Source organism: Trichechus manatus, unplaced genomic scaffold (genome assembly GCF_000243295.1).
Source record: "Trichechus manatus latirostris isolate Lorelei unplaced genomic scaffold, TriManLat1.0 scaffold00029, whole genome shotgun sequence".
Lineage (NCBI taxonomy): Eukaryota > Metazoa > Chordata > Mammalia > Sirenia > Trichechidae > Trichechus > Trichechus manatus.
In genome coordinates this window covers 2602793-2629153 of record NW_004443965.1, presented here as the reverse complement: position 1 = coordinate 2629153, position 26361 = coordinate 2602793, and the positions used below count along the sequence as shown (strand labels likewise).

The 26361-nt window shown below is 40.8% G+C and overlaps 1 protein-coding gene across 2 annotated transcripts in view; it reads right to left on the bottom strand.

Moving 5' to 3' along the window:
- Window positions 1-7468: 7468 nt before the first annotated feature.
- Window positions 7469-26361, bottom strand: part of SERINC5 (serine incorporator 5) — a 126789-nt gene continuing 107896 nt past the window's right edge. For both annotated transcript variants that reach the window (XM_023729468.1, XM_023729469.1), the window contains exons 9-12: window positions 20683-20749; window positions 16051-16090; window positions 15206-15350; window positions 7469-12248 (exon numbers count right to left, since the gene is read on the bottom strand). In XM_023729468.1, coding sequence (XP_023585236.1) covers window positions 12101-12248; window positions 15206-15350; window positions 16051-16090; window positions 20683-20749 — 400 coding nt within the window. In that variant the 3' untranslated portion in view covers window positions 7469-12100. The remainder of the gene's footprint in view (window positions 12249-15205; window positions 15351-16050; window positions 16091-20682; window positions 20750-26361) is intronic.

Sequence of the window (26361 nt, the reverse complement as noted above, 5' to 3'; positions counted from 1 at the left end):
AAAAAAAAAAAAGGTTGAGAAGTTAGAGGGTTAATATGTTGTGGGGTTGTTAACCAATCTCATAAAACAACATCTGTACTACTGTTTCATGAGAAACTATTTGTTCTGTAAGCCTTCACCTGAGGTACACTAAAATATAAAGAAAAAATAAATAAAAAACTTAAAATGGTTTAAATCATATAGTTGTGTTCTCCCACCACACTGGCATTAAAATAGAAACTAATAACAAAAATATACCTAGTAAATTTCAAAATATTGGGTGTTAAACGAAAAATTTCTAAATGACTCATGACTAAGAAGAAATCACAAGATATATTAGAAAATGTGTTCAGGTAAATGACAACTGAAACACTATCAAAACTTGTGGGATGCAGCTAAAATAGTGCCTAAAGGGAAATGTGTAGGCCTAAACAGTTATACTTAAAAAGGTCCTCAAATCAATAATCAACATGTCCACTTTATAAAGTTAGAAAAAGAAGAGATAATTTTAAAAATAAAATAAGGAATGAAAAAATAAAGACAAAAGCAAAAATCAATTATATAGAAAACAGACAAATAGAGGAAAATCAAAATGAAAAGTCGGTCTTTGCAAAGATAAATAAAATTAATAAACTTCTAACTGGACTGATCAAGAGATAACAGAGGACACAAATTATAAATACAATGAAATAAAGAGGGAACATTACTTTTTCAGAAGATAAAGTGCACTGCAGACAATAAAAGGATAATAGGGGAATATTATTAACAACTTTATGACAATAAATTTGACACCTAGAGAAAATAACCAAATTTCTTAAAAGACACCAATGACCAAAACTGATTAAAAAAGAAATTTTAAAAGACCTGAATAGTTGTATACTAATTAAAGAAACAGAACTCATAATCAGGAAACTTTTCACAAAGTAACCTCCAAGCCCAAATGGTTTCACTGAGGAATTTTATCAAACATTTTTAAAAAAGAAATATTACTAATCCTACACAAACTCTTCCAGAAAATAGAGGTGGAGAGTATACTTCCCAACTTATTTTATGAAGCACACTTTTACCCTGATACAAAAACCAGACAAACTCATTACAAAAAATATTACAGACCAATATTCCTTATGATCACAGATGTAAAAATACAAAATATTAACAAATCAAATCCAGCAATATACAGAAAAGATAACAACATGACCAACTGGATTTTATTCATGGAAAGTAAAGTTAAACATTTGAATATCAATCAGTGTAACAGTGATGGATAAGATTATGTGTCAACATGGCTAGGTCATGATACTCAGTGGTCTGGCAGATATTATGTAATCATCTTCCATTTTGTGATCTCATGTGAGTAGTCAACCAGTTGAAAGGGGGAGTTTTCTTGGGGGTATGGCCTGCATCCAATATATGTGGATGTTTTGGCAAAGCTTACCCTCTCTTGATCCTGCATCTGATTATTATCCTCTACCTCCAGTTCTTGGGACATGAGCCAGCAGCCTGCCATCTGAATTGCAGATCTTGGAATTCACCAGCTCCTGCAGCCCCATGAGCCAGAAGTCTGCCGTCTAACCTGGCAATTTTGGGTTCATCAACCCTGCAACCACGTGAATCAGAAGTCTCCACCTGATGCCTGACCCATGGATTTGGGACTTCCAGCCTCCACAACTGTGTGAGCCATTTCCTTGAAATAAATCTCTCTACATATGTATTTGTACATATATATATGCTTCACTGGTTTTGCTCCTTTAGAGAAGCCAGCCTAAGGCAGTAATTCGTAGAATACCAGGGAAAAACCAATGTCAAGAAACTAGATCTACACAAAGACATTTGACAAAATTCAACAGTCATTTGTGAAAAAAATCTCAGCAAACTAGGAATAGAAAGGCATCTACAAGAAACATATGGTAACATACTGAAAACAAGACAAGGATGTCCACTCTTACTGCTTCCATTTTGCATTGTACTGGAGGTACTAGCTAGTGAGATGAGGGAAAATACGTATTTTTTAAAGCATATAGACTGGAAAGAAATAAATCTGTCTTTATTTGAAGATGCCATGAACTTGTCAGAGAATATTCTAAGGAATCTTAAAAAAAAGCTTCTGAGACTAATAAGTGAGTTTATCAAGATCTCTTTACACTTAGTGGTCGATAATTAAAATATATATAAGGATTAATTGTATTTCTATTTACGTTTTAAAAAATATTGTATTGTGTTTTAGGTGAAAGTTTGCACAGCAACTTAGGTTCCCATTAAACAATTTTTGTACAAATTATTCCATGACATTGATTACAATTTTTGCAATGTGTCAGCATTCTCATTATTTCCACTCTGTTCTGTTCCCATTTATCTAGCTTCCCTGCCGCTCCTTGCCTTCTCATCTTTGCTTCTGGGCAAATATTGACCATTTGGTCTTGTAGAGTTATTAAAGGGAGCACATTCCTCATGAGTGATATTGCTTATTTTATAAGCCAATCTATTATTTTGCTGAAAGGATACCTCTGGGAGTCGCTTCAGTTCCAAGTTAAGAGGGTATCTGAGGGCAACAGTTTCAGGAGTTCCTCTAGTCTCTATCAGTCCAGTAAGTCTGGTCTTTTTTAGGAATTTGAGTTCTGTTCCACATTTTACTCCCATTCTATCTGGGACCTTCTATTGTGTCCCTGGTCAGAACAGTCAGTAGTGGTTAGTGGTAGCCAGGCACCATCTTGTTCTGGTCTCAGGCTAGAAGAGGCCGTGGTTCGTGTGGGTCTATTTACTTTTAACAAGCAGAGATTGAAATTAAAGTATATATATATATATATATATATATATATATATATATAAAACAGCACCCAGAAATATAAAATTCTTAAGAGTAATTTAACAAAATATGCGCAAGATTTGTATAGGTGCCCACACAGAGACTTGAATGTGAATATTCATAGCAGCTTTAATTCATAATAGTCAAAAACTAGAAGCAAGTCAAATGTGCATACACAGGTAAATGGCTACAGTTTATTGTATACTCATGCAATAAAATACTATTCAGCAAATAAAACTAAGAAACTACTGATACATGCAGCAACATGGATCAACATCAAAAAACTGTTAAGTGAAAGAAAGCAGGCATAAAATTGTGCATATTGTGTGATTCTATTATTATAAAACTCTAGGAAAAACAAATCAGACTAAAACCAAGACATATACTAATAAAATTATTTGAATTAGAAGAATAAAAATTCTTTGAGCACTTAGAGAAGCACAGCAAGTGACCTACATAAAAGAAAACTCTATTATCTTCCCACTTTTTGACAGCAACACTTCATGTCAGAAGAAAATACATCCTAAACTCAAAAAAGAAAATGTGACCGTGGGATTTTATCTCCAGTGAAACCAACACAGTCAAACTGTTATAAGCATGCAAGAACTCAAGGAATATTGTTCCCATGAGCTCTTCACGAGGGATTTACTAGAGAATAAGCTTTGGACAACCCAAATAACTGGATTGGTAATAGTCGTGACGACTGGTAATGGTCATTAACATACAGCTATTTATAGAATTAAGACTAAATGAGGATTAAAAGAAGGGAAGTATAATATATAATCACGATAAGCTCACGTACTCTGGACATGTTATCAGGAGGGACCAGCCCCTAGAGAAGGACATCATCTTGCTAAGGTAGAGGGTCAGAGAAAAAGAGGAAGACCCTCAACAAGACAGATTGACACAGTGGCTGCAACAATGGGTTCAAATATAGCAATGAATGTGAGGATGGTGCAGGACAAGGCAATGTTTAATTTTATTGTACACAGGGTCTCTCTCAGTCAGAATCAACTGAAAGACACCTAACAACAAAAATAAGCTTTTGCATTGTAGATGTAGTTGTTAGTTGCTGTCGAGTAGATTCCAAATCATGGCGACCCCAAGTACACAGAGTAGAACTGCTTCATAAGGTACTCAAGGTTGGGACCTTTCGGAAGCAGATCACCAGATCTGTCTTCCAAGACACCTCTGGGTGGATTCGAACTGACAACTTTCAACTAGTAGTCGAATGATTAACCACTTGCACCACCCAGGGACAATAACTATTTTAAAAAATGCATGGAAAATGGTAATAAGCAAAAAAAATAATAAGTTTAATCATAATTGGTGGTAATTGTGTATTTTCTGAGACTGCTGAGTGTGAAATGTGGGATAAAGCTAAATTTGGAATAGTCTATCATTCTGTGTGTTTTGGAGACAGAATTCTTGGTGTAGAAGAAATGAGATGCTAATATAATATAGAACAGGGAAGTAAAATGCCTATAGTCTTCAATTATTGTTAGTTGCCATCAAGTCAGCTCCAACTCATGGCGACCTTATGTATAACAAAACATTGCCCAGTCCTGCACCATCTTTAAGATCGTTGGTGTGTCTGGGTTCAACAGTTGTGTCAATCCATCTCATTGAAAAGTTTCCCTCATTTTCATTGTCCCTTGACTTTACCAAATATGATGCTAAGTAGATTCAGAAATATCAGTATGGAGCTCTGAGTTATCTTTAAATTTCATGTATGAATTTCTTTAAAGTTTATCTTTCTGCTTATGGAAAATGCCTAAGTGTGCGCTCTGGAGTCAGAGTGCCTTTTTTCCTGAATCCATCACTTAAGTTGCAACTCTGAACCAATTACTTAACCTATTTGTGCCTCAGTTTCCTCACCTATAAAACAGGGTAGTACCACCCTAGGACTGTGGAGGAATAAAGTAATACTTCTGTGTCGATGTTTACTATTATAGGTTGGTATCCTCATCATTGGATTAACCTAGAAGCTCACATTATTTTCTTCCTCTCCTCACTCTTTCCTTTCTAGTCAATTGTTCCATCCTTCTACCTGGGTAGCCTACTGTCTTAGTTATCTAGTCCTGCTATAACAGAAACACCACAAGTGGATGGCTTTAACAAAGAGAAGTTTATTCTCCCACAGTTTAGGAGGCTAGAAGTCCAAATTTAGAGTGCCAGCTCTAGGGGAAAGCTTTCTTTCTCTGTTGGTTCTGGGGGAAGGTCCTTGTCATCAATCGTCCCGATATAGGAGCTTCTCAGCACAGGAACCCCAGGTCCATAGGATGCGCTCTCCTCCTGTCGCTGCTTTCTTAGTGGTATGAGGTCCTCATGTCTCTGCTCACTTCTCTCTTTTATATCTCAAAAGAGATTGACTTAAAAACACAATCTAATCTTGTAGATTGAGTGATCCTCATTAACGTAACTGCCACTAATCCCACCTCATTAACATCATAGAGGTAGGACTTACAACACATAGGAAAATCACATCAGATGACAGAATGGTGGACAATCACACAATACTGGGAATCATGGCCCAGCCAAGTTGACACACATTTTTTAGGGGGACACAATTCAATCCATAACACCTATATTAGGTCAGTCTAGCCATCTCTTGCTGGGATTTTAGCTGACCACCTCCCTAGCTCCCAATTTTATCAATCCAATCCATCTGAGCCACGTTACGAAGACATGACCTTCCGTATGATAAATTACTTAGTATGGCCTTTCTTGCCATGTCTTGTAACACCCACCCAGGTGATTGGGCAGGGCTGTGCAAATAATATAATTGTGGCCCACCAAGGAGCCCTGGTGGCGTACTGGCTAAGAGCTCAGCTGCTAACCAAAAGGTTGGCAGTTAAATCCATCAGCCACTCCTTGGAAACCCTATGAGTCAGCATCTAACAACAACAAAAGAGGACTGGTCAGTTTTGCCTGAGAAGAGAGCCAATTCCAGAGCAGAGAGAAAAGCCTACCACCACCAAGGAAGGAGAGACTGGCAGCAGAGACCAGCAGAAGAGACTTTTCAGGAGATGGGGCAGTGGGCTTCCTGGCCTACAGAAGGAGAAAGCTGAGGGCGTTTGGGCAGAGACTGAGGGCCAGGGGGAAGGCTACACCTGACCCACGAATTTGGGACTTGCCAGCCTCCACAACCGCATGAGCCATTTCCTTGATACAGTTCGTGAGTTCTGCGAGACGTTCCATCAAATTAGGGAACCTAAAGACAGGAAGGAGAGTACTGAGGGGAGAGGGAGTAGCTGATGTTTGAGATGATGGAGCGCTACAGCAGCTTGGAAGAGTTGGACATTTGGGACATCTTTGACTTCCACTTCATAGGACCCAGCTTTGTGCTGATCCTTGTAAAAGAAATTATTTGTTTATGATTCTAATCGTATTTGCTGTTAGTTTCCAACAGCTGCCAATTGCATCAGAATAAGCCCAGTGTTCAGCCATACCTATGGATTTGTGGCCATTTTATGTCTTTTTAAAAGAACTTTCTTCTCCCTTCTTTCTTCACCAGTGGAAATCCTACTTACTACTTAAAGCCTGACTCAACTGTCCCTTCCCCAGGACGGCCTCTCCTGTTTCCTAACCTTGTCCATATACACATAGTAACTCCCTACCAGGGTTAAGGAGACAGATGACTGTACAAGTCAGTGGTGTATGGCTCCTTCTCTGCCTCTGAAGGGTGGGATACATGAGGCCGAGGACTGTCTTTGTTCATTGCTTTTGGCTCACTGCTTAGTCATGTTTAGACCAGGCTGATATCCACTGCACCAATTTGTTGAGGGACATTTAACTTCACAACAATCATTTGTATCTAACTTGAGCAATGTGACCAAAATCAAAGGGGCTTCCTTCGGACCAGCAGGATGTGCTACTTTAATTGGCCTATCCAAAGCAGTGTAGAGGTCAGCAAAAAAAAGGAAGACCCTCAGCGAGATGGACTGATACAGTGGCCGCAACAACAGGCTCAAACATAGTGATTTTGAGTATGGTGTAGGACCAGGCAGTGTTTTGTTCTGTTGTACATAGGGTCGCTGTGAGTTGGAACCAACTGGACGGCACCTGCAACAACAACCCAAAGCAGTACTTCCTGGAAAATACCCAGTGTCCTTAAACACTTGCAGAATCAAAATAGCTGAAACCTACCCTCTTTCAAAACACAAGACAAGCACCCATAAGACATTCAGGCATACCTTTTCCTGGGGAAGGCAAAGGTTAAACTCCACAGAGTAGCTCGATTCCAACAAGTGTCAATTTTCCAGTGTAAAACCTGCTGCTTCTCTGGTTTTGCGACTCAGATGACTAAGGAGAGTGATAAAAGCAGAGAGAAAAAACGAAGCATTCCACAGATCCTTTCAAGGAGGAAGAAGACCAAAAGCTTGGGTTTTCATGTTTGTATTTTCATTTTCAAGAGTTAGAACCAACTTTATGATACTTAAGATGCCTGAATAACATCTGAAGGCAACATCTTGAGAAAATAATTACCTCCATCTAACAGAAGGGATGTGGAGCCCTGGTGGCAGAGAGGTTAAAAAGCGTGGCTGCTAACCAGAGGGCTGGCAGTTCAAATCTACCAGGTGCTCCTTGGAAACCCCATAGGGCAGTTCTACTCTCTCCTATAGGGTCACTATGAGTTGGAATCAACTCGATCGCAACAGGTTTTAACAGAATGGATAAAAGACATCATGATTTTCAATTTTATTAAAGTACAGAGTTAACAATTTTTGCATTTTCTACAGAAGAAAAGACTGGTCAGCTTCAGACAGTTTATAGAAAAATTAGCATTCTAAAAACAAATATAAATCCATAGTTGGCTTTGTGACCAAGGGTGAAAAATAACTATGAAAAGTTATCAAAATCCTAACCACTTCAGAGACCATTATAAATTTCTAACAGTAGTAGACTTGCTACACATATTACATTTTCAAATTCTAATACAGCAACACATAACCACATAATTTTGCTACAGCTAACTGGTTTCAGAAAAGTTAAAAAAAAAAATTGCAAAACTTAACCACCTAAGACTATAAAATTTTTGTAGACTTTTTTTGCAAAGTTAAAAAAACAAAAAATGTAAATCTTTATTTAATAAAGAAAAACAAAACAACTCTCTTAAATTTCTTATATATATCTCTCAAGACATATATTATACATTTGCTGCAAACTTTCTTTTTACCTAAGAGTATTTCCCAGGACCCTTTACCCCAAAGGATTGCCTTAAAGAGGTCTTTTATTATCTTACTCATATAAATGATTAAACTTCTACAGAAGTAGATTTGGAAATATTCATTATTGATCTGTTGTTCTCTGTCTTTTCCCATTTAAGTTTTTTTCTGAAAAGATTTTGCTTTTTGGCAGGGGGGGCGGTGGGGGGAGACAAATACCTCTTTGGTAAAAGCCAAATATTTTCCCCTTTCAGAATGACTGTCTCTGCAAATTTGATTTACTGAAAAAGAGATCTTTAGAATGGGTAGCATTTGTTCTAAAGATCTATATAAAAAAGCTCTCCACTCCTGTGAAGGAGCAGGTCCAACATTAGACAGCCCATCTCTGCCTGAAATACAAAACTAAACTAAATGTTGGACAGCTTTACAAACATATTGACAATGGCAGAAAACATGGTGGGGTCTTAAGAACAAAGCCATTAGAAGTTAGCTCTTCTATTGGCAAGTTACAGAAACTACTCCACAAAGAATTCTATGAGCCAAGTGGCTACTGCATTGTCCCTGATTACAGAAGGCCCAGTGTTCTTTCTGGGTGTGCAGGGTCTTAGCACAAGGTTAGACCCTTCTTAGGTCTAGGTTAAGCCCTCTTTCATTTCCAAAAGGTATGACACAAACATACACCAAAATAAGACAGTATTTAGAAAGGCAGTAAAGACAGAAAAAAGCCCAGGAAGCTTAAATAAACACTCTGAGATTCCCTTTGCAGGGTATCAGGAAGCACCAATGGTGGTAAACTTCTAGAAAAAATTAAATAAGTACATAATCTTCAAAAGGCCGAGAGTGACAATATTGGGTAGCGGGGGATTAACACTACACGGAGGTCATTCACAAGGAAGGATCCTCTGAGGAACTGGAAAGAAAAGATGTGGTGTGGGAGCTCTTGTTTTGGCCATTCCTTATGGGAACCAGAATTCCAAAGCCCCAGTAACCCCACCCTCCAAACAACCCACATACACACAATCGACCCTACAAAAGAGTTCAAATACCTCTGGCAAGCAATTCCCTCAAACCATTTTCCAAGACACTGTGAGGTCAAGAACAAAACCAACCAGTATTACTAAAGGTCAATCCAGTACGGACAAAGTACGGTTTCCCAAGGCTTATGAGAGAAAAAGTCTCTGGTTTTCGGTCAGGAAGCAGGTCTAGTACAGTAACACGCCCATAAATATCCCTCCCCCCACAATAATGTTTCACTATGAACACAACAGGGAAAAAAATACAAGAGTGGGTTATTACAATCTTCTCCATATCAGAAGAATGGCACGGAGAAAACACACAGACAGCTTTTTAAAATCTTCGGCTAAAGAAGTCTGACCAGCAGCTTCTGGGAATGCACTTTTTAAATCATATACAAAAAGTTGTAGAAAACAAAGGTCTATCTTTTTAAAAAGTTGTCAGTGAGTTAATCAAATTAGCACTATCACTGCTGGAACTCAAAACATTTGGCACAATTCTTCCAGTTTCTTAAATCACAACAGCACAAAAATATAGGTTCTTTAAACCCAGGAATGTTAACTCCTCACCTGAGTATTGTTTATTACAATTAGTAATCCTTAAAGTCAGCTTCTTATTGGTGTATTTATACGCCCTCAGTCCTCAAAGCATATCCACATCTCTTTAGATTAGCCAGATAAACTTTCTAACATTTTCAGTTAAGGATAAAAATTACAATGACTAAAACTTCTTCCACTGTGTCAGACCAACCTTCAGAGGTGAATTTTGTACCACAAACCAAACCTTAAGGAGCTGGAAAACGTAGGTTCGCCAGACTGGCTAATGAAGGAAGTTACAACAGTCCTGCTACTGGTAATATCTTTTCATTGGTGTTTTCCTGAGCTTTTCTGCTACAGGGAAGGGAGGCCAACAAGGGCCAGGCAAGGAATAATACATGGCGTTGCCACCTAAACCTTGAACTGGTGCCAGTGCTGGTTCCAAAGGCAAACCAGCTTGCTGCCAGACCCAAATGAGAGGGCAAAATCAAGGACTCTACTAGACTTCAGCAGGAGGAAAACATAACGAGACCAGTTACTGGTACTACCCTGGTTCTTGATCTGCTGCTTCTTGTGTTTCCTAAGCTTGCTCAGAGCCAGAGCTTACCAAGAGCCCCAGTGTTCCTGCCCCAATCACTGTAGCGGCCCCCCACAGGGCCTGCTACACAAACCACCCAGGCTGCGCTCCCTGTGCCTGTGCCCCCAGGGCCCCCCCTTCCACTGGCTTACTTAGGGTTTCTGAGGGTAGCAGGAGGCCATTCAACTTGTGACTCCAGATGAATCTTTGAGAGGGTGAGCACAAAGAGCTCCTGCCCTAAATAAAGAAACTTTTAAAAGTTTACAAAAGCAGCATCTCTCTTAAACAGATTGAGTGCCTTTAAAAACTGAATCTCAAACACTGTATAGAATGCAAGTTCCTAAAGGAATCTATCCATTGTATTTGTCTCTGCACTCCACCTGACTCACCCACCCCCCTTTTTTTTTTCCCTTGGGAGGAGGGCAAATGAAGAATTTGAAGAATTTCCCACACCAGCATTTTGGCACACTGGAGCCCAGCTTCAGTGAGACTCAGTTCTGCCCAACTCATAAAAGTGGGGCACAGAAAGAAGGTCCAGGCTGAGTCTTCTTATTCTCAGACTCTCTTTTCCAGGGAACCTGACTGAGTGCATTCTTTCCATCCCTACATGAAATACCAACAGGCGAGTCCTGGCTATGTCTCCATTGATGTCTTTAAAGGACTTTCCAACTGAGTAAACCTCTTCCCTGACTGAGAACATCAACACTGAAAATGGACATCTTCTTGGACAGTCAAATCTGTTATGAACATTACTTCACAAGTATGTATTCTGGAAATTTCTGTGGATGTTGTTCATGGATTAATCAATTACCCACACCCACTCCTTCCCCACTTTTTCTTCTAAATACAGTTGGTCACTTCCACAACTTGTACAACAGGCCTTATCTGGTCATCCCTGTTTGAGGTGCTGCTGCCTGGAATCCTCACCTCAGGAATTCTGCTCCTAGGACACCATAATGGATGTTAACAGTGTGGTCACATTTCAGATCTGGAATACAAAAGCCCTTTGCATTTACAATTTCAAAGGCCTCAAGGTGGAGAGGAAACCGAGGTACTGAGCTTAACAACTGAAAGAGGGGCGCAGCAGGCTTCAGTCAAGAAGCAACTTTTCATTAAGGTCTCTGAAGTATTATTACTGTTAACAGCACTAACAATTAAGGATTATAGGCTTCCAAAGAAAAACATGAATACTGTTCTGGAACCATGTGAAAGACAACACAAGTAAGAGTCATAATTATTGCAGTAACTCGGATCAAGTAGTGTTAATCTGGGGGAAGGGGAGTTTCACCAGGGGGTGATGGCAAATTGTGCTTTTTCACATTATAATGATGCTGAGCCCAGAAAAGACAGGGTACCTCTGGGAAGACAGAGGGCAAAAGTGAAGTCTGTGATTCCCAGCATCACAACTTCAAAGGACATCATTTGGAGGCCATGAGGAAACTGCACTAAGGGTGCAATTTAAAAGCAGGTGCTGCCTCCTTGACCCTATAAATACCAGAGAGCTGTGAGCATGAGGCTTGCAGCCCGAGACCTGTCCTCACAGCCCACGGGCTCCAGAGGCAGAGAAGCTTGAGAGGGACCCTGCATTCTGTCAGGGACAGAAGGCTCAAGATTTTGGCATGCTTTCTATTCTAAGGATGAGAAACGACAGGCCACACGACGTAGGCTTTTATCCCTGTGAAAAGATGTTGTGCCCCAAACTGTTTTGGTACAAATATATACAAGAAAAATATCAACATAACTACTATGCCAGTATCTAGGAGTAAGACATACAAAATATATCACCCATGATCAGTTTTGTTGAAAATTCCTTTGGGAGAAACTGGTAGTTTCTCTTCTAATTTCATAATTAAAAAGCTAATTAGAAGATTTTTTCCTGAAAGCTTCTTCAGACCCACTCAAGCCAGTCGGGGGTTGTCAGCTTTTCAGAGGGCACCAGTCACTGTGTAAACACCTGGGACACTTGTTCAAAGGACGTCACTCTAGCCTGCAGGTGTGCCGAACCCAGGGTTTGCTCAGATCCTCACACGGAGAACTGCCGAGAGGGACAGCAAAGGGGAGCAACCAGCCTCCACAGGTACAGCAGCACACACATCCAGCAGGAGGCCATCTTGACCCAGAAGATAGACCAGCTTCCACTGAAGAAGGTTTCAATGTTGGCACTTTCATAGCTGTGGAAACAAGAGATCCAGATGTGGTCAGAGCAGGAAGGTCTCATCCACCAAGTGTCTCCCTGCTTCCCACTCTCTCCATCCTTTCTTCTCTCTTTTTTTTTAAAATAGCTTTATTGAGATATAATTCACATACCATACAATTCAGCCATCTAAAGTGTACAATTCAATAGCTTTTATTATGTTCACAGACTTGTATAACCATCACTACAATGAACTTTAGAACATTTCATCACCCCAAAAAGAAATCCTACATTCCTTTTAGCCATCATCCCTACTGCCCCCTGGAAACCACTAACTTACTTTCTATCTGTATGAATTTGTATATTCTGGACGTTGCATATAAATGGAATCATATAATATGTGGTCCTTTGTGACTGGCTTCTTTCACTTAGCATAATGTTTTCAAGATTCATGCATGCTGTAGCATGTACCAGTACTCGATTCCTTTTTATTGCCAGATAATATTCCACTGTATGGATATGCCATATTTTGTTTATCCATTCATCATTTGATAGACATTTGGGTTGTTTTCACAGGCTGATTTGAAAACCATAGGGTTTTCAAAGGCTGATTTTTCAGAAGTAGATTGCCAGGTCCTTCTTCCAAGGTGTCTGTGGGTAGACTCGAACCTCTCTTCGGTTAGCAGCCACTCGGGGACTCCTGAATCTCTATGTAGTGACACAGACAGTCAGGTCTTTCACGTGTTGCCAAGTTAAAAGAGTAACAACACCTCAAGGGGGAAAATATGTATATTCACATTTATGTTTTTAAAAATTATATATGCTTATAAATGCATAGAAAAGGAATAGAAGGACACGCACCATATTGTTAGCAGTGGTTATCTCTGGCTGGGGAGAAGTGAGAGGGAAGTGTCACTTAGTTACTTTCCATATCTTCACGTTATTTTTTTCCAAAAACATCACATCTCATACTTTTGTGATGTAGAATTAAAATAATATTTCCTCTTTCTTAAAGCAGATGACTGCTTAGGAATTGTAAGAAATGTTCCATCGCCAAGTTTTTCCTCCATTACTATTACTATGTGCTTCCAGATTGCCCATAATGGAGCTTGCTTTCTATTTTGTTAAAGTTACAGTACATCTCGCCAATTTCCAGGGTTAAAGAGCATGCCAGTGGACTCTTAGGAACTCAGAACTGTTTCTGGAAAGGCTGTGAGCGCAGCAGGACGAGAGAGTTTAGTTTGTTGTTGTGGTTGTCAGGTGCCATCGAATTGGTTCTGATTCATAGGGACCCTACGTACAACAGAAGGCAACACCGCCTGGTCCTGCACCATCCTCACAATGGGCTATAGATGAGCCCATTGTTGCAGCCTCTGTGTCAATCCATCTCATTGAGGGTCTTCCTCTTTTTTGCTGACCCTCTGCTTTACCAAGCATGATGTCTTTCTCCAGGGACTGGTCCCTCCTGATAACGTGTCTGAAGTACGTAAGACAAAATCTTGCCATCCTTGCTTCTAACAAGTACTCTGGCTATACTTCTTCCAAGACAGATTTGTCTGTTCTTCTGGCAGTCCACAGTATATTCAATATTCTTCGCCAACACCATAATTCAAAGGCATCAATTCTTCTTTCAACTTCCTTATTCACTGTCCAGCTTTTGCATGCCTCTGAGGCAACTGAAAATACTATGGCTTGGATCAGGTGCACCTTAGTAGTCAAAGTGACATCTTTGCCTTCGAACACTTTAAAGAGGTCTTTTGCAGCAGATTTGTCCAACGTACTACATCATTTGATTTCTTGACTGCTGCTTCCATGGGTGTTAATCGTGGATCCAAATAAAATGAAATCCTTGACAACTTCAATCTTTTCTCCATTTATCATGGTTATTGGTCCAATTGTGAGGATTTCTGTTTTCTTTATGTTGAGGTGTAATCCATACTGAAGGCTGTAATCTTTGATCTTCATCAGTAAGTACTTCAAGTCTTCTTCACTTTCAGCAAGCAAGGTTATGTCATCTGCATATTGCAGGTTGTTAATGAGTCTTCCTCCAATCTTGATGCTGTATTTTTCTTCATATACTCAAGTTTCTGATTATTTGCTCAGTATATAGATTGAATAAGCATGGTTAAAGGATACAATTCTGTTCAAATAATGGCCTCTTGGTCTATGTACAGGTTCCTCATGTGCACAATTAAGTGTTCTTGAATTCCCATTTTTCACATTGTGTTATGATCCAAACAGTTGAGTGCTTTTGCATAGTCAATAAAGCATAGTTAAACATCTTTCTGGCATTCTCTGCTTTCAGCCAAGATCCATCTGACATCAGCAATCTACTACCCGGCAACCTACTTCCGAAAAAATTGGCCAGTGAAAACCATATGGATAGCAGCAGAACATTGTCTGATACAGCACTGGGAGAGTTTAGTTTACTCTAGGAGATTTCATCTATGTCTCAGCACCTTTAAGAACGGTACTTAACTGGATATATATGTATTTTTTTTTCCTCTGTGTTTTGAAATTATTATCATGGCTGAAGTGAAAAGATCAAACAATCTGGGGGGGACAGACAGGAATAAGGAGAGGCTATAGGGAACTACCAAAAAGAAAAGGGCAATTACGGTGGTCAAGTAAGAATAAATAAATGGTGATAACTGGGAATGGAGGAAGGGTGATGATAAAGGAAAAATCCTTAAAAATATTATCCAGATCTTTGTGAACTTCATTACTACTAAGCAGTAAGACTAGTATTGTAACACATTAGCAGTTCTCTCCCCAAAGATGAGTAAAGCATTCCTCCTCACTGGTTCTGGTAGGTGGTTCCTGAAATCTTAATTCAGTGTCTACTAGGGACCTCTTCAGTCCTTGAACCTCAATGGATTGAGGAAATAACTGGATATTTTTGTTTATTTCCTTATTTATTATTTATTTATTTTGTATGTATGTGTGTATGTATGACCACCCCTTCTAAAATGTCTAAGGAAATGGGCCACATACTTGAACCAGTTGGTAACGGTCATCATCACATAGAGGGACGCCAAAAAGAACATGAAGTGGAAATAGGAGTAGCTATAGACGGTGCCTCTCTTCTCATCATAAATTACCCGCGGCCCTTCTTTCTCATTCCGCTGCTCTTCAGCATCTGTGGGTCACAGAGGGAATTACAAGTTTGATGTGTGTACATATGCACACTTGCTATTTTGGCAAAACCATGCTCACTAATTTCAATCTCGGGGTGTTGAGTAGAAAAGATGTCAAAAATTCTTTGTATCCTCAGCAACTTCTTATCTTTGCCATAAACACAAGACCCCCACCCCACCCCACCCCAGTACCTTCTTAACCATGACAAGTAACCTAATACCACATTTGTTTTAACAGAGCAGAAGAAAGAGAGCCCTTAAAAACATAAGACTTATTAGAAACTTGAAAGAAAGAAAGAGTAGACTGAAATTTCCCAAGCCCTGGATCCCCAGCCCAATAAGAAAAGTTAGTGGAAGGAAGGAAATGGTTAAAAAATTAGGTTATCAGGACCTCTTGGTATTTTCCAAATCATTCCTTAAAAAATACACTTACAGCTTCTCTAAATCTCACTGTATAATTTAACTCAAACATGAGCCAAAATATAGACTGATTTTCCCCTGCCAGAATGTCAACACAAACAAAACCCAGCAACCCTTGTGGAAGAATGTGAAAACCATATAAATAGTAAACCAGCGTTGGAATAATTTTTTTCCCTTATCATTCAAGTTATCAGTGTCTGAATCGAAATGGCTACAGAGCAGGGCTCTAGGTCTGCAGGGCCACATTTGTACAAGATAGATGCACAGAAGTTCTCTATTTACCCTCTCCGTCGGGACCGAAGCAAAAACAACACCGAGCTACCTGTAAAGGCAAGAACAGAGTCAGGTGGCCCGTTTTCAGCTCTTCTACCTCCACATTAATGAAGCATTAAGGCTCCCTCCACCACCCATCTGTCAGTTTGTCATACCATGGTGGCTTGCATGTTGCTATGATGCTGGTGTTCTGTATGTTTCTATAATGATCTCAAATCCCGTAAGCTATAAGACACTATTTTGCTTTCAAAATACAAAGGTATAAATACTCATAATATGAACTTAGAGAAATATGTCTAACATTAGCTTTAAGTCATTAGAAACCTGTAAATCACTAGTAAGTTAGATATATTTTTGAACTTAGACGGAGAAGTATGTGAAGTATGTCAAGAACGTAAACAACATTTAAATTCATTTTGACCCAGCAAGCTGTGACATAAGAAAACATAATACAGCTCATCTATAAATAAGCTCCTTGATCTCTAACCCTGAAGAAAAGATGTGTCATTTGGCTGGCCTCTAATGCTGGAGAAAAGACTTAACACAGTAGTCTCTGATGTCGTACTGCGGAGCCAAGGTGACATATTCACATATAATGAAACCTGTGAGAGGCGGAACTCAACAAGGCTGCCTTGTTTTTCCTGGTCTCACAAGTCTTCCACCTTTGACAGGGTGCAATCTTACCACTTTTCTATTGTCCTCTATTAGTGGAAACTATGTCAGTTTTCCTTCTCTGACAGGTTTCTGCCTTACACAGGCTATGGTTTCGCAGGTGTCACTCACTGAGAGGGCAAGAATATAACAGATTCTGCCTGCCGCCATCAACTTGGGCCCTAACTACAAGGGACCCTCACTGAATTCGAGGCATGGTTAAACTTTCCTCCCAAGACCTGATGTCTAAAAATTTAGACTCTAACCACTGAGAATTATAATTGTAATTGTAAATTCTGATTCTCTGGTTCTAAATGAATGCGGTTGTGAGGTCTTACTTGCATACCTTGCCATGACTACCTTGCGGAAAAACTAAACAAGGTTACGTGTGTCAAACCTGAGAATCTCTCTATTAATTTCTAAGATATCAAACCCTACACAACAGCTAGAGCTATGCCACAGGTATTTCAAATATCAGCAGGGTCACCCATGGTGGACAGGTCTCAGTGAAGCTTCCAGATTAAAAATGACTAGGAAGAAATGCCTGATGAACTACTTGTAAAAATTAGCCAATGAAAACCCTATGGATCAACATAATATTGTCAGATTTAGTGCTGGAAGATAAGCCCCCTAGGTTGGAAGGCACTGAAAATACACAGTGGCTGCAACAATGGACTCGAGCATACCAATAATTGTGAAGATAGTGCAGGACTGGGCAACATTTCATTCTGTTGTACATGAGGTCACCATGAGTTGGAGCTGACTTGATGGAAACTTAACAGCTACTAAGGTCCCTACACGCCAAACCTTCACCTATATGAACTGCATCCCAGGCCCTGAACTGCATATTTTATTCCTTCAACAGGCTTTTACTGAGCACCTACCTCTTCCAAGTACTGTTCTGGGTGGTGGTGATAGGAAATACGAAGAACATGAGCATGTGCCGCCCCCCAACTCCTTCAAGGAAGGACTTGTTGCTCGCTCACACTACTCAGAATGCTGTCGGCAGCTAGCCTCCAGGCATAAGCTCTTCAGGCTTTGCCTCAGCTGAAGAGAGTTGCCTTGTCCTAGAGCAAGCCTTTCCTCTGCAACCCACATCCAAGGCCCAGCCATTCTGACCACATGGGGGACAACTCTGATGGGCCATCTATGCTCCACAGCACCCTACGGGGTTGGCGGAAGCTTTGTTCAGCCCGCGCTGCCCTTTGACGACACCCTCTGCCCAGTCCTGCCTCTTTCCCCTTCCTTCCTTGGATATGGGTGTTGATACCTAACACATACCCTGCACATCAAACTCCGCTTCTGGAGGCCTCAACCTGCAACATGAAGAGAACAAGACAAGGTCCCTGTTCCCACAGAGCTCACCGTCTGGTGCTTTGCTTTATGTGCTAATAATCCTCTTAAACCTACGAGGCTGGGATTCTTATCCTATTTACAGCTGAGAAAACTTAGGTCTGGCAGGTTAAATAACTAGCCTGAGGTCACAAAACTAGCTTAGTGACAGCTTGTACACAAATGCAGCATAGCGGCTCCAAGGTCCAAGAGCCACAACAGGCAATAGGTGACATGCGATATCTGGGAGATGGTGGAGCTGACAGAAATGGTAAAAGCTAAGGAATTTGGACCCAGGAGGCCTACCCAGATTTCCTATTAAAATCAGGGGGCTGCACTGGCTGCCTCCAGGGGAACAGAAGTGGGTGCTGCCTAGGACAGGGGTGGATGGGAAGCTTTTCATTGAAGAGTCTTTGGCACCTCTGGCATTTCATACCATATTTCTTCCCTACTCAAGACAATACACTTAAAAATATCAGGTTATAAAAAAAACTTACTGCATGTGTCCAGAAAGACTGGCAAACAAGGTAGGAAACATTCGTGTACCAAGACAGTCTGGCAAGTGCTGGATCCTTGGTACATTCTGGGTGAAGATATTTGAACTACAAAGCACAAAGAGGCTGTGGGAGCTAGAGCCTTCATCCGTTTATGCAACGCCAGGCAAGCCTGTGTTTCCACCCTGCATGGCAAGCAAACTTGTAATAGAGGTAGTAGTAGCCCCGACAGAATCTTGGACCAGGTGACACTGTCTAAGATTCACTAATCTCATTCAGTGGTCCAAGACATCGTGTACTGAGTCCCTACCTCTTTTTAAAGCTCAAGTTACTGTGACAAACTATTAACCCTCTGTTTCAAAGGTATATGCTGTGAAATGTGATGCAAGGAGACCCAGCCACCTTCCTTTCTGCGTGCTCTCCAGGTCAGAAAGAAACACTGGGATGTCTTTCCTTGGAATGAGCAGAAGAAAAACATCCCCACTTCCCGCTCTTAAATCTAATTTAGAGACTTGCTGTTCTTTGAGCTTTAACTCTGTACACAATAGGGATATTGAAACCGACTGTACTGCCTCAGCAGGTGGTTACCCAGTCATTGGTGAGAACAATCCGTCTGCCTTCTAGAGACCATTCTCTTCAGAATAATGGGCAGTAACCTATTCAAACTCAACAGTTTTCTCCTTTCTCAAGTGACAAAAAGAGCTGGTGAACAATGCTGGCAGACTGACAACCCTTCATAACTGTTAACTATCTCCAGGTCAGGTGCAGGAAACACCATCCTCAGAGACCCAGCTGCAGAGTAAAGTGCCCGTATCTGGACATTTAATAGGGTGCCTCCATCCACAGAAAGCTATTAGAATGTAGCCAGTGGCCGGGTGCCAGGCACGGTCAGCGGCAAGGACTGGGAGACCCTGGCAGCTGAGCTCTTGGGCTTCACTGACTAAGAACACAGCCTCAGAGCCAGAGAGTACAGTTTAGATCCTGACAAACGGAAGCCGGCAGGATTTAAATAACTTAGTGTTTCTGTTTTTCCCCTCTATAAAATGGAGATAATAATAGCACCTCACCAGATTTTATATGGACTAAATGAAATCACATACGTAGAGCTTAGAACAGTGTCCGGCACATGGCAAGTCTAAGGTCCTAGCCTTCATTGGAACCCCCAGTTCTTTCTGTTTGGGGCCAGTGCTGAATCTTTTACTGGTTGCTTCCATTAGATTAGGACTCTGGCTTTATGCTCCATAAACAAACAAAAAAAAAAAAAACCAGTTGCCATAGAGTTGATTGCAAATCAGGGCAACCCCACATGTGTCAGAGTAGAACTGTGCTCCACAAAGTTTTCAATGGCTAATTTCTCAGAAGTAGATCACCAGGTCTTTCTTCTGAGGCACCTCTGGGTGGACTCGAACCAACCTTTTGGTTAGCAGCGAGCACATTAACCACTTACACCACCCAGGGACTCCAGATGTTCCATAGAGTCCCGGATAAAGAATTTTGAACAAATAACAAAATAACATTTTGCTGACCAATGGGCAGCTGCAGACCACCCCAATTCTTTACACAGGCAGGAAAAAAGCCTCACAAGCTTGAAACCAATGTATTTATTGTTCAAAATTCTTTACTCGATGCAACTCCTACTTGTCAGGATTGTTGCCCAGTTAAATGAATTAATGTATCTAAAATGCTCAGCACAATGTCTGGCACAGAGCAGAAACTTAATAGATGCTGGTTCCCTTCTCTTCCCCATCTTTCTCTCTTCCTGCAGAACAGTTATTACATAATCTCATAGTCATGCTAAGTGGGGCACAGACAGGTATAAAACAGATGAATGGACTTGGAAGTTAAAAACCACACACATATCAGAGAAAAAGAGCAGGGTGCAGCTTGATACAGTTTACTCATGCCTCTGATGGGAGGTGGGCAGCAGGATGCCACTCAAGAAACCAACTTCACTGGAGGAGTATCAAGAACTGATTTACTTTAATCCCACAGTAGGTACAGGACAACACTTCTTTTTCTCTTAAACAATCTTGATCTTCTTTTCCAAGGAGAAAAATAGGATCACAGAATGCAGATCAATACACATACAAATAAACACAAAAAGCCTTCATGAAAAAACTAGTCTTCTGAGACGAAGCAAGACAAGAAAAAGAAATGAACTTACCTCTAGCTCAGGAGCTGCATATCTCCCCTGCAGAGCATCAGAACTCGATCTTGTTGTCGATGTCAAACTAAGAAACAAGCAAAAAAAATCATCAGGGCATATTATACCACAATGAAGAAAGGGGACAGCTGCCTGACCAATGCTCTGATTTGAGGCTCACTGTAACCTACAGAGCTGGCTACTTAAATAAAAGTCCTCTATCTTCACGTCCCACTGTATTCCAAAACTGGCTAACCGACTCTACAGTCGATGGCTTTTTACATGGATTGCATTAGGTCATTTTAAGTAAAGAGAAGTTTGCCAAGATGTCTATTGTTCCTTTATGTTGGTTTTCACTGTTGGTTATTATCTCTCCCCCTTCAAATGCCAAAAGAATTTTCCCATCCCTCTGACTAATCTCAGTTAGGAGATCAAAATCAACAAAAGAATCCATAGAAGGCAATAAAAAGCGAAGGCCACAATTATTTACTAAGGGGTAATCAGCCTATGACAAAACAAAATTTTCTGTTTGAAAATTCAGTAGAGTAGTTGACAGTATGACAAAAGTTTCTTCCTACCACGTTCCCCATACCTAGAGAGGGAGCCCTGGTGGCGCAGTAGTTAAGAGCTATGGCTGCTAACCAAAAGGTTGGCAGTTTGAGTCTAACAGCCACTCTTTAGAAACCCTGTGGGGCAGTTCTACTCTGTCCTATAGGGTCGCTATGAGTTGGAATCAACTCGACACAACAGGTTTTTAGAGAGGTAAAAAGGAACCCTAGTGGCGCAGTAGGTAAGCTCTCGGCTGCTAACCAAAAGTTCAGCAGTTCAAAACAACCAGCTGCTCCCTGGGAGAAAGATGTGGCAGTCTGTTTCAGTAAAGATTTTCAGCCTGGGAAACCCTATGGGGGCAGTTCTACTCTGTCCTATAGGGTTGCTATGAGTCAGAATCAGCTCGATGGCAGGAGAGAGAGAAAATGTTACGTAAATTTGGTTTATGGGTCTGTTTCAGTAAAGATTTTCAGCCTGGGAAACCCTATGGGGGCAGTTCTACTCTGTCCTATAGGGTTGCTATGAGTCAGAATCAGCTCGATGGCAGGAGAGAGAGAAAATGTTACGTAAATTTGGTTTATGGGAGTAAAAAAGGTTTTCTTTTTTCCTGAAAAACAAAACAAAAACCTGGAATACTTTAAGCAACTAGAAATACATACAATTTTTAGGTGTGTTACTAAAATTAAGGTTCAATAATATATGCTGCCTCGACGTCTGCTAAAATAGAGAGGGCCTTAAATGGCCTAACCACAAGTTCCCCTCCCCACTCTCTTCCCACAGATAGGGTCCCACAGCCAAACAACCCCTCTTATAGAAAGGACCAGGAGCAGTTTCTACTTATCCCTAAGCAGCTGGTTTCACTTCCCTGCCAGCCCATGGAATTATTCAGACAAGTCAACCACATTCTCCCATGGATCCCAGGGGGCACCCCATCTCCTTGATACTACGAAGCCTGCCTTCCAAGCCCTTTATTGTTCACTCTGCTCCCAAATGCAATCTCATGTGGCTGAGCCTCGTGTGCAGTGTCCATCTCCCAGCGCTCCTCCTCCACCCCACCTGTGAGTATACATGACTAATAAATTGCTGGCAATCTCATTTCTCCGGTGTCAGGTATCATGTGCTTGACCATCCCTATAAACCCTAGGGCAGCTAACCCTCCCTCACCAACTAAGTGAATAGGAGGTGATTAAAACATTAGGGTTCTAGCTAACTGTATAGGTGCTGAGTGCCTGCTCTGTGTCATGGCCTGTACTAAGCACTGAGGATGCATCAGAACAAAAAGATACCAATCCTGGCCCTCATGGAGCTTATAAACTAGCATGGAGACAGGCTGGGGAATGTCGCTCAAGAAGCTAGTCCGCTAGTGGAGAAGCAGGAACCAAATAAATCACATGAGGGAACACTGCCTTCTTTGCTCACTGTTATACTTTTTCCCAAGCAGTAAAGAGATCAATGTGATGCAAATAAACAATAAAAAGCCTTCCTCACAAAGACGTCCTCTGGGATGCAGGCGCAATTCTTATTTTGTGGTCCAATCAAGTACAACTGCATCATTTTCATTTTTGCTTTGAACAGATGGATGCTAATACATGCCTACTTCACTGCCACTTCCCAACTCTGAGCCTAGTCAAAGGAATGACAGAAATGTTTCCCAATGGCAGTGCATCCAGGAAACACATACAGCTTGCTCCCACAGTTAGGAGTTTTATGCCCTCAACATACAGGAATTATGATTCAGTAGTGTATTGTTGTTGTTGTTAGGTGCCGTTGAGCCCGTTCCAACTCACAGCACCTCTATGTACAACAGAACGAAACACTGCCCAATTATGTGCCATCTTTACAACTGTCGTCATGCTTGAGCCCACTGTTGCAGTCACTGTGTCAATCCATCTCACTGAGGGTCTTCCTCTTTTTCGATGACCCTCTACTTTACCAAGCATGATGTCCTCCTCCACAGACTGGTACCTTCTGATAACATGTCCAAAGTATGTGAGACAAAGTCTTGCCATCCTTGCTTCCAAGGAGCATTCTGGCAGTACTTCTTTTAAGCCACATTTGTTCATTCTTCTGGACGTTTATGGTATAGTCAATATTCTTCGCCAACACCATCATTCAAAGACATCAATTCTTCTTGCTGTCTTCCTTATTCACTGCCCCAGCTTTCCCACACGAGGTGACTGAAAACACCATCGCTTGGGTCAGGTGCACCTTTGCCCTCAAAGTGACCATCTTTGCTTTTTAACACTGTAAAGAGGTATTTTGCAGCAGATTTGCCCAATGCAATTTGATTTCTTGACTAATGCTTCTATGGGCATTGATTGTGGATCCAAGTAAAATAAAATCCTTGAGAACTTCAATATTTTCTCCATTTATCATGATGTTGCTTACTGGTCCAGCTGTGAGGATTTTTGTTTTCTTTATGTTGAGGTGTGATCCATACTGAAGGCTGTAATCCGTGATCTTCATCAGCAGTATAGTACTTCAAGTCCTCTTCACTTTCAGCAAGCAAGGTTGTGTCATCTGTATATCGCAGGTTGTTAATTAGTCTTCATCCAATCCTGATGACCAGTTCTTCATATATTCCAGATTCTCAGGTTATCTGTTCAGCAGACAGGCTAAATAAGTATGGTGAAAGGATACAATCCCAACACACACTTTTCCTGACTTTAAACCCTGCAGTATCCCCTTGCTCTGTTCGACTGCCTCTTGGTCTACCTACAGGTTCCTCATGAGCACAATTAAATGTTCTGGAATTCCAATTCTTTGCAATGTCATCTATAATGTGTTATGATACACACAGTCGAATATCTCTGCATAGTCAATAAAATACAGGTAAACATCTTTCTGGTATTCCCAGCTCTCAGCCAAGATCCATCCGACATCAGCAATGATATACATCCCTCCACATCCTCTTCTGAATTCAGCTTGAATTTCCAGCATTTGAATTGCAACCATTTTTGGTGAATTACTGTCATGGATTGAATGGTGTCCTCCAAAAATATCTGTCAGCTTGGCTGGGTCATGATTCCAGTATTGTATGATTGTGTAATCTGATGTGATTTCCTTATGTGTTGTAAACTTTATCACTATGATTAGGTTATATGTGATCTCCTTATGCATTATAAACTCTATCACTATGATGATGTCTACAAGATTGGATACTGTCTTAAGTCAATCTCTTTATTTTTTCTTTTTTGTTTATTGTTGTAGTTTAAATGAAGTTTACATTTCAAGTTAGTTTCCCATACAAAAATTCATATATACATTGTTATGTGACCCTAATTGCTCTCCCCATACTGTGACAGCACACTCCTCCTTTCCACCCCTGATTCCTCATATCCATTCAGTCACCTCCTAGCCCTCTGTGCCTTCCCCTCTCACCTCTGGACAGAAGCTGCCCATTTAGCCTCTTGTATCTATTTGAGCTAAGAGGCACACTTCCCACGAGTTATCACTTTCTGTCCCATAGTCCAGTCCAATTCCTGTCTGAAAAGTTGGCCTCAGAAACTGTTTTAGTTCTGAGCTGATACAGAATCCGGGGGCCATGCTTTCTGGGATTCCTCCAGTCTCATTCAGACCATTAAGTCTGGTCTTCTTATTAGAATTTGAGTTCTGCACCCCAGCTTTCTCCTGCTCCATCAGGGACTCTCTGCTGCATTCCCTGTCAGGGCAGTCACTGGTGGTAGATGGGCACCATCTAGTTCTTCTGGACTCAGGCTGATGAAGTCTCTGGTTTATGTGGCCCTTTCTGTCTCTTGGGCTAACACTTTCTTTGTGTCTCTGGTGTTCTTTATTCTCCTTATTTCCAGGTGGTTGGGACCAACTGATGCATCTCAGATGGTCGCTTGCAAGCTTTTAAGACCCCAGATGCAACTCACCAAAGTAGGATGCAGAACATTTTCTTAATAAGCTTTGTTATGCCAATTGACCTAGATGTCCCCTGCAAGCATGGTCCCCAGATCCCTATCCCTGCTACTCTGTCCCTCAAAGTGTTTGATTGTACTCAGGAGACTTCTTAGCTTTGGTTTTGTCCAGTTGTGCTGACTTCCCCTGTAGCGTGTGCTGTCCTTCCCTTCATCTAAGATAATTCTTATCTACTATCTAGTTAGTAAATAACCCTCACCCTCCCTCCCCACCCTCGTAACCATCAAAGAATGTTTTCTTCGAGTTTAAACCTTTTCTTTAGTTCACATAATAGTGGTCTTATACAATATTTGTTCTTCCATGACTGACTAAATTCATTCAGCATAATTCCCTCCAAATTCCTCCATGTTATGTTTCATGGCTTCATCACTGTTATCATTGAGTAGTATACCACTGTGTGGATATACCATCATTTGTTTATCCATTTGTCCGCTGATGGGCACCTAGGTTGTTTCCATCTTTTTGCTATTGTGAACAGTGCTGCAATGAACATGGGTGTGCATTATCTATTCGTGTGACGTCTCTTATTTCTCTAGAATATATTCCAAGGGGCCAGATAGCTGGATTGTATGGGACCTCTATTTCTAGCTTTTTAAAGAAGTGCCAAATCCATTTCCAAAGTGGCTGTACCATTTTACATTCCCACCAACAGTGTATAAGTGTTTCAGTCTCTCCACGACCTCTCCAGCATTTATTGTTTGTACTTTTTGGATTAATGCTAGCCTTGTTGGGGTGTTGTAGTTTTGATCTGCATTTCTCTAATGACTACTGATCGTGAGCATTTTGTCATGTCTGTTAGCCACCTGAATGCGTTCTTTGGTGAAGTGCCTGCTCATATCCTTTGTCCATTTTTTAATCAGGTTAGTTGCCTTTTTGTTGTCGAGGTTTTACAGTACCTTGTAGATTTTAGAGATTAGATGCTGATCGGATCTCTCGTAGCCAAATTTTTTTCCCCAGTCTGTAGGTTGTCTTTTGACTCTTTGGGTGAAGTCTTTTGATGAGCGTAAGTGTTTGATTTTTAGGGGCTCCCAGTTACTTCATCTCTCTTCTGGTGCTTGTCCATTGTTACTTATGGTCCGTATTGTGTTTATGTTGTCCCTATCCTTTCTCCCATGATCTTTATCATTTTCGATTTTATAGTTAAGTCTTTGATCCATTTTGAGTTAGTTTTTGTGCATGGTGTGAGGTATGGGTCTTTCAGTTTTTTGCAGATGGATATCCAGTTAT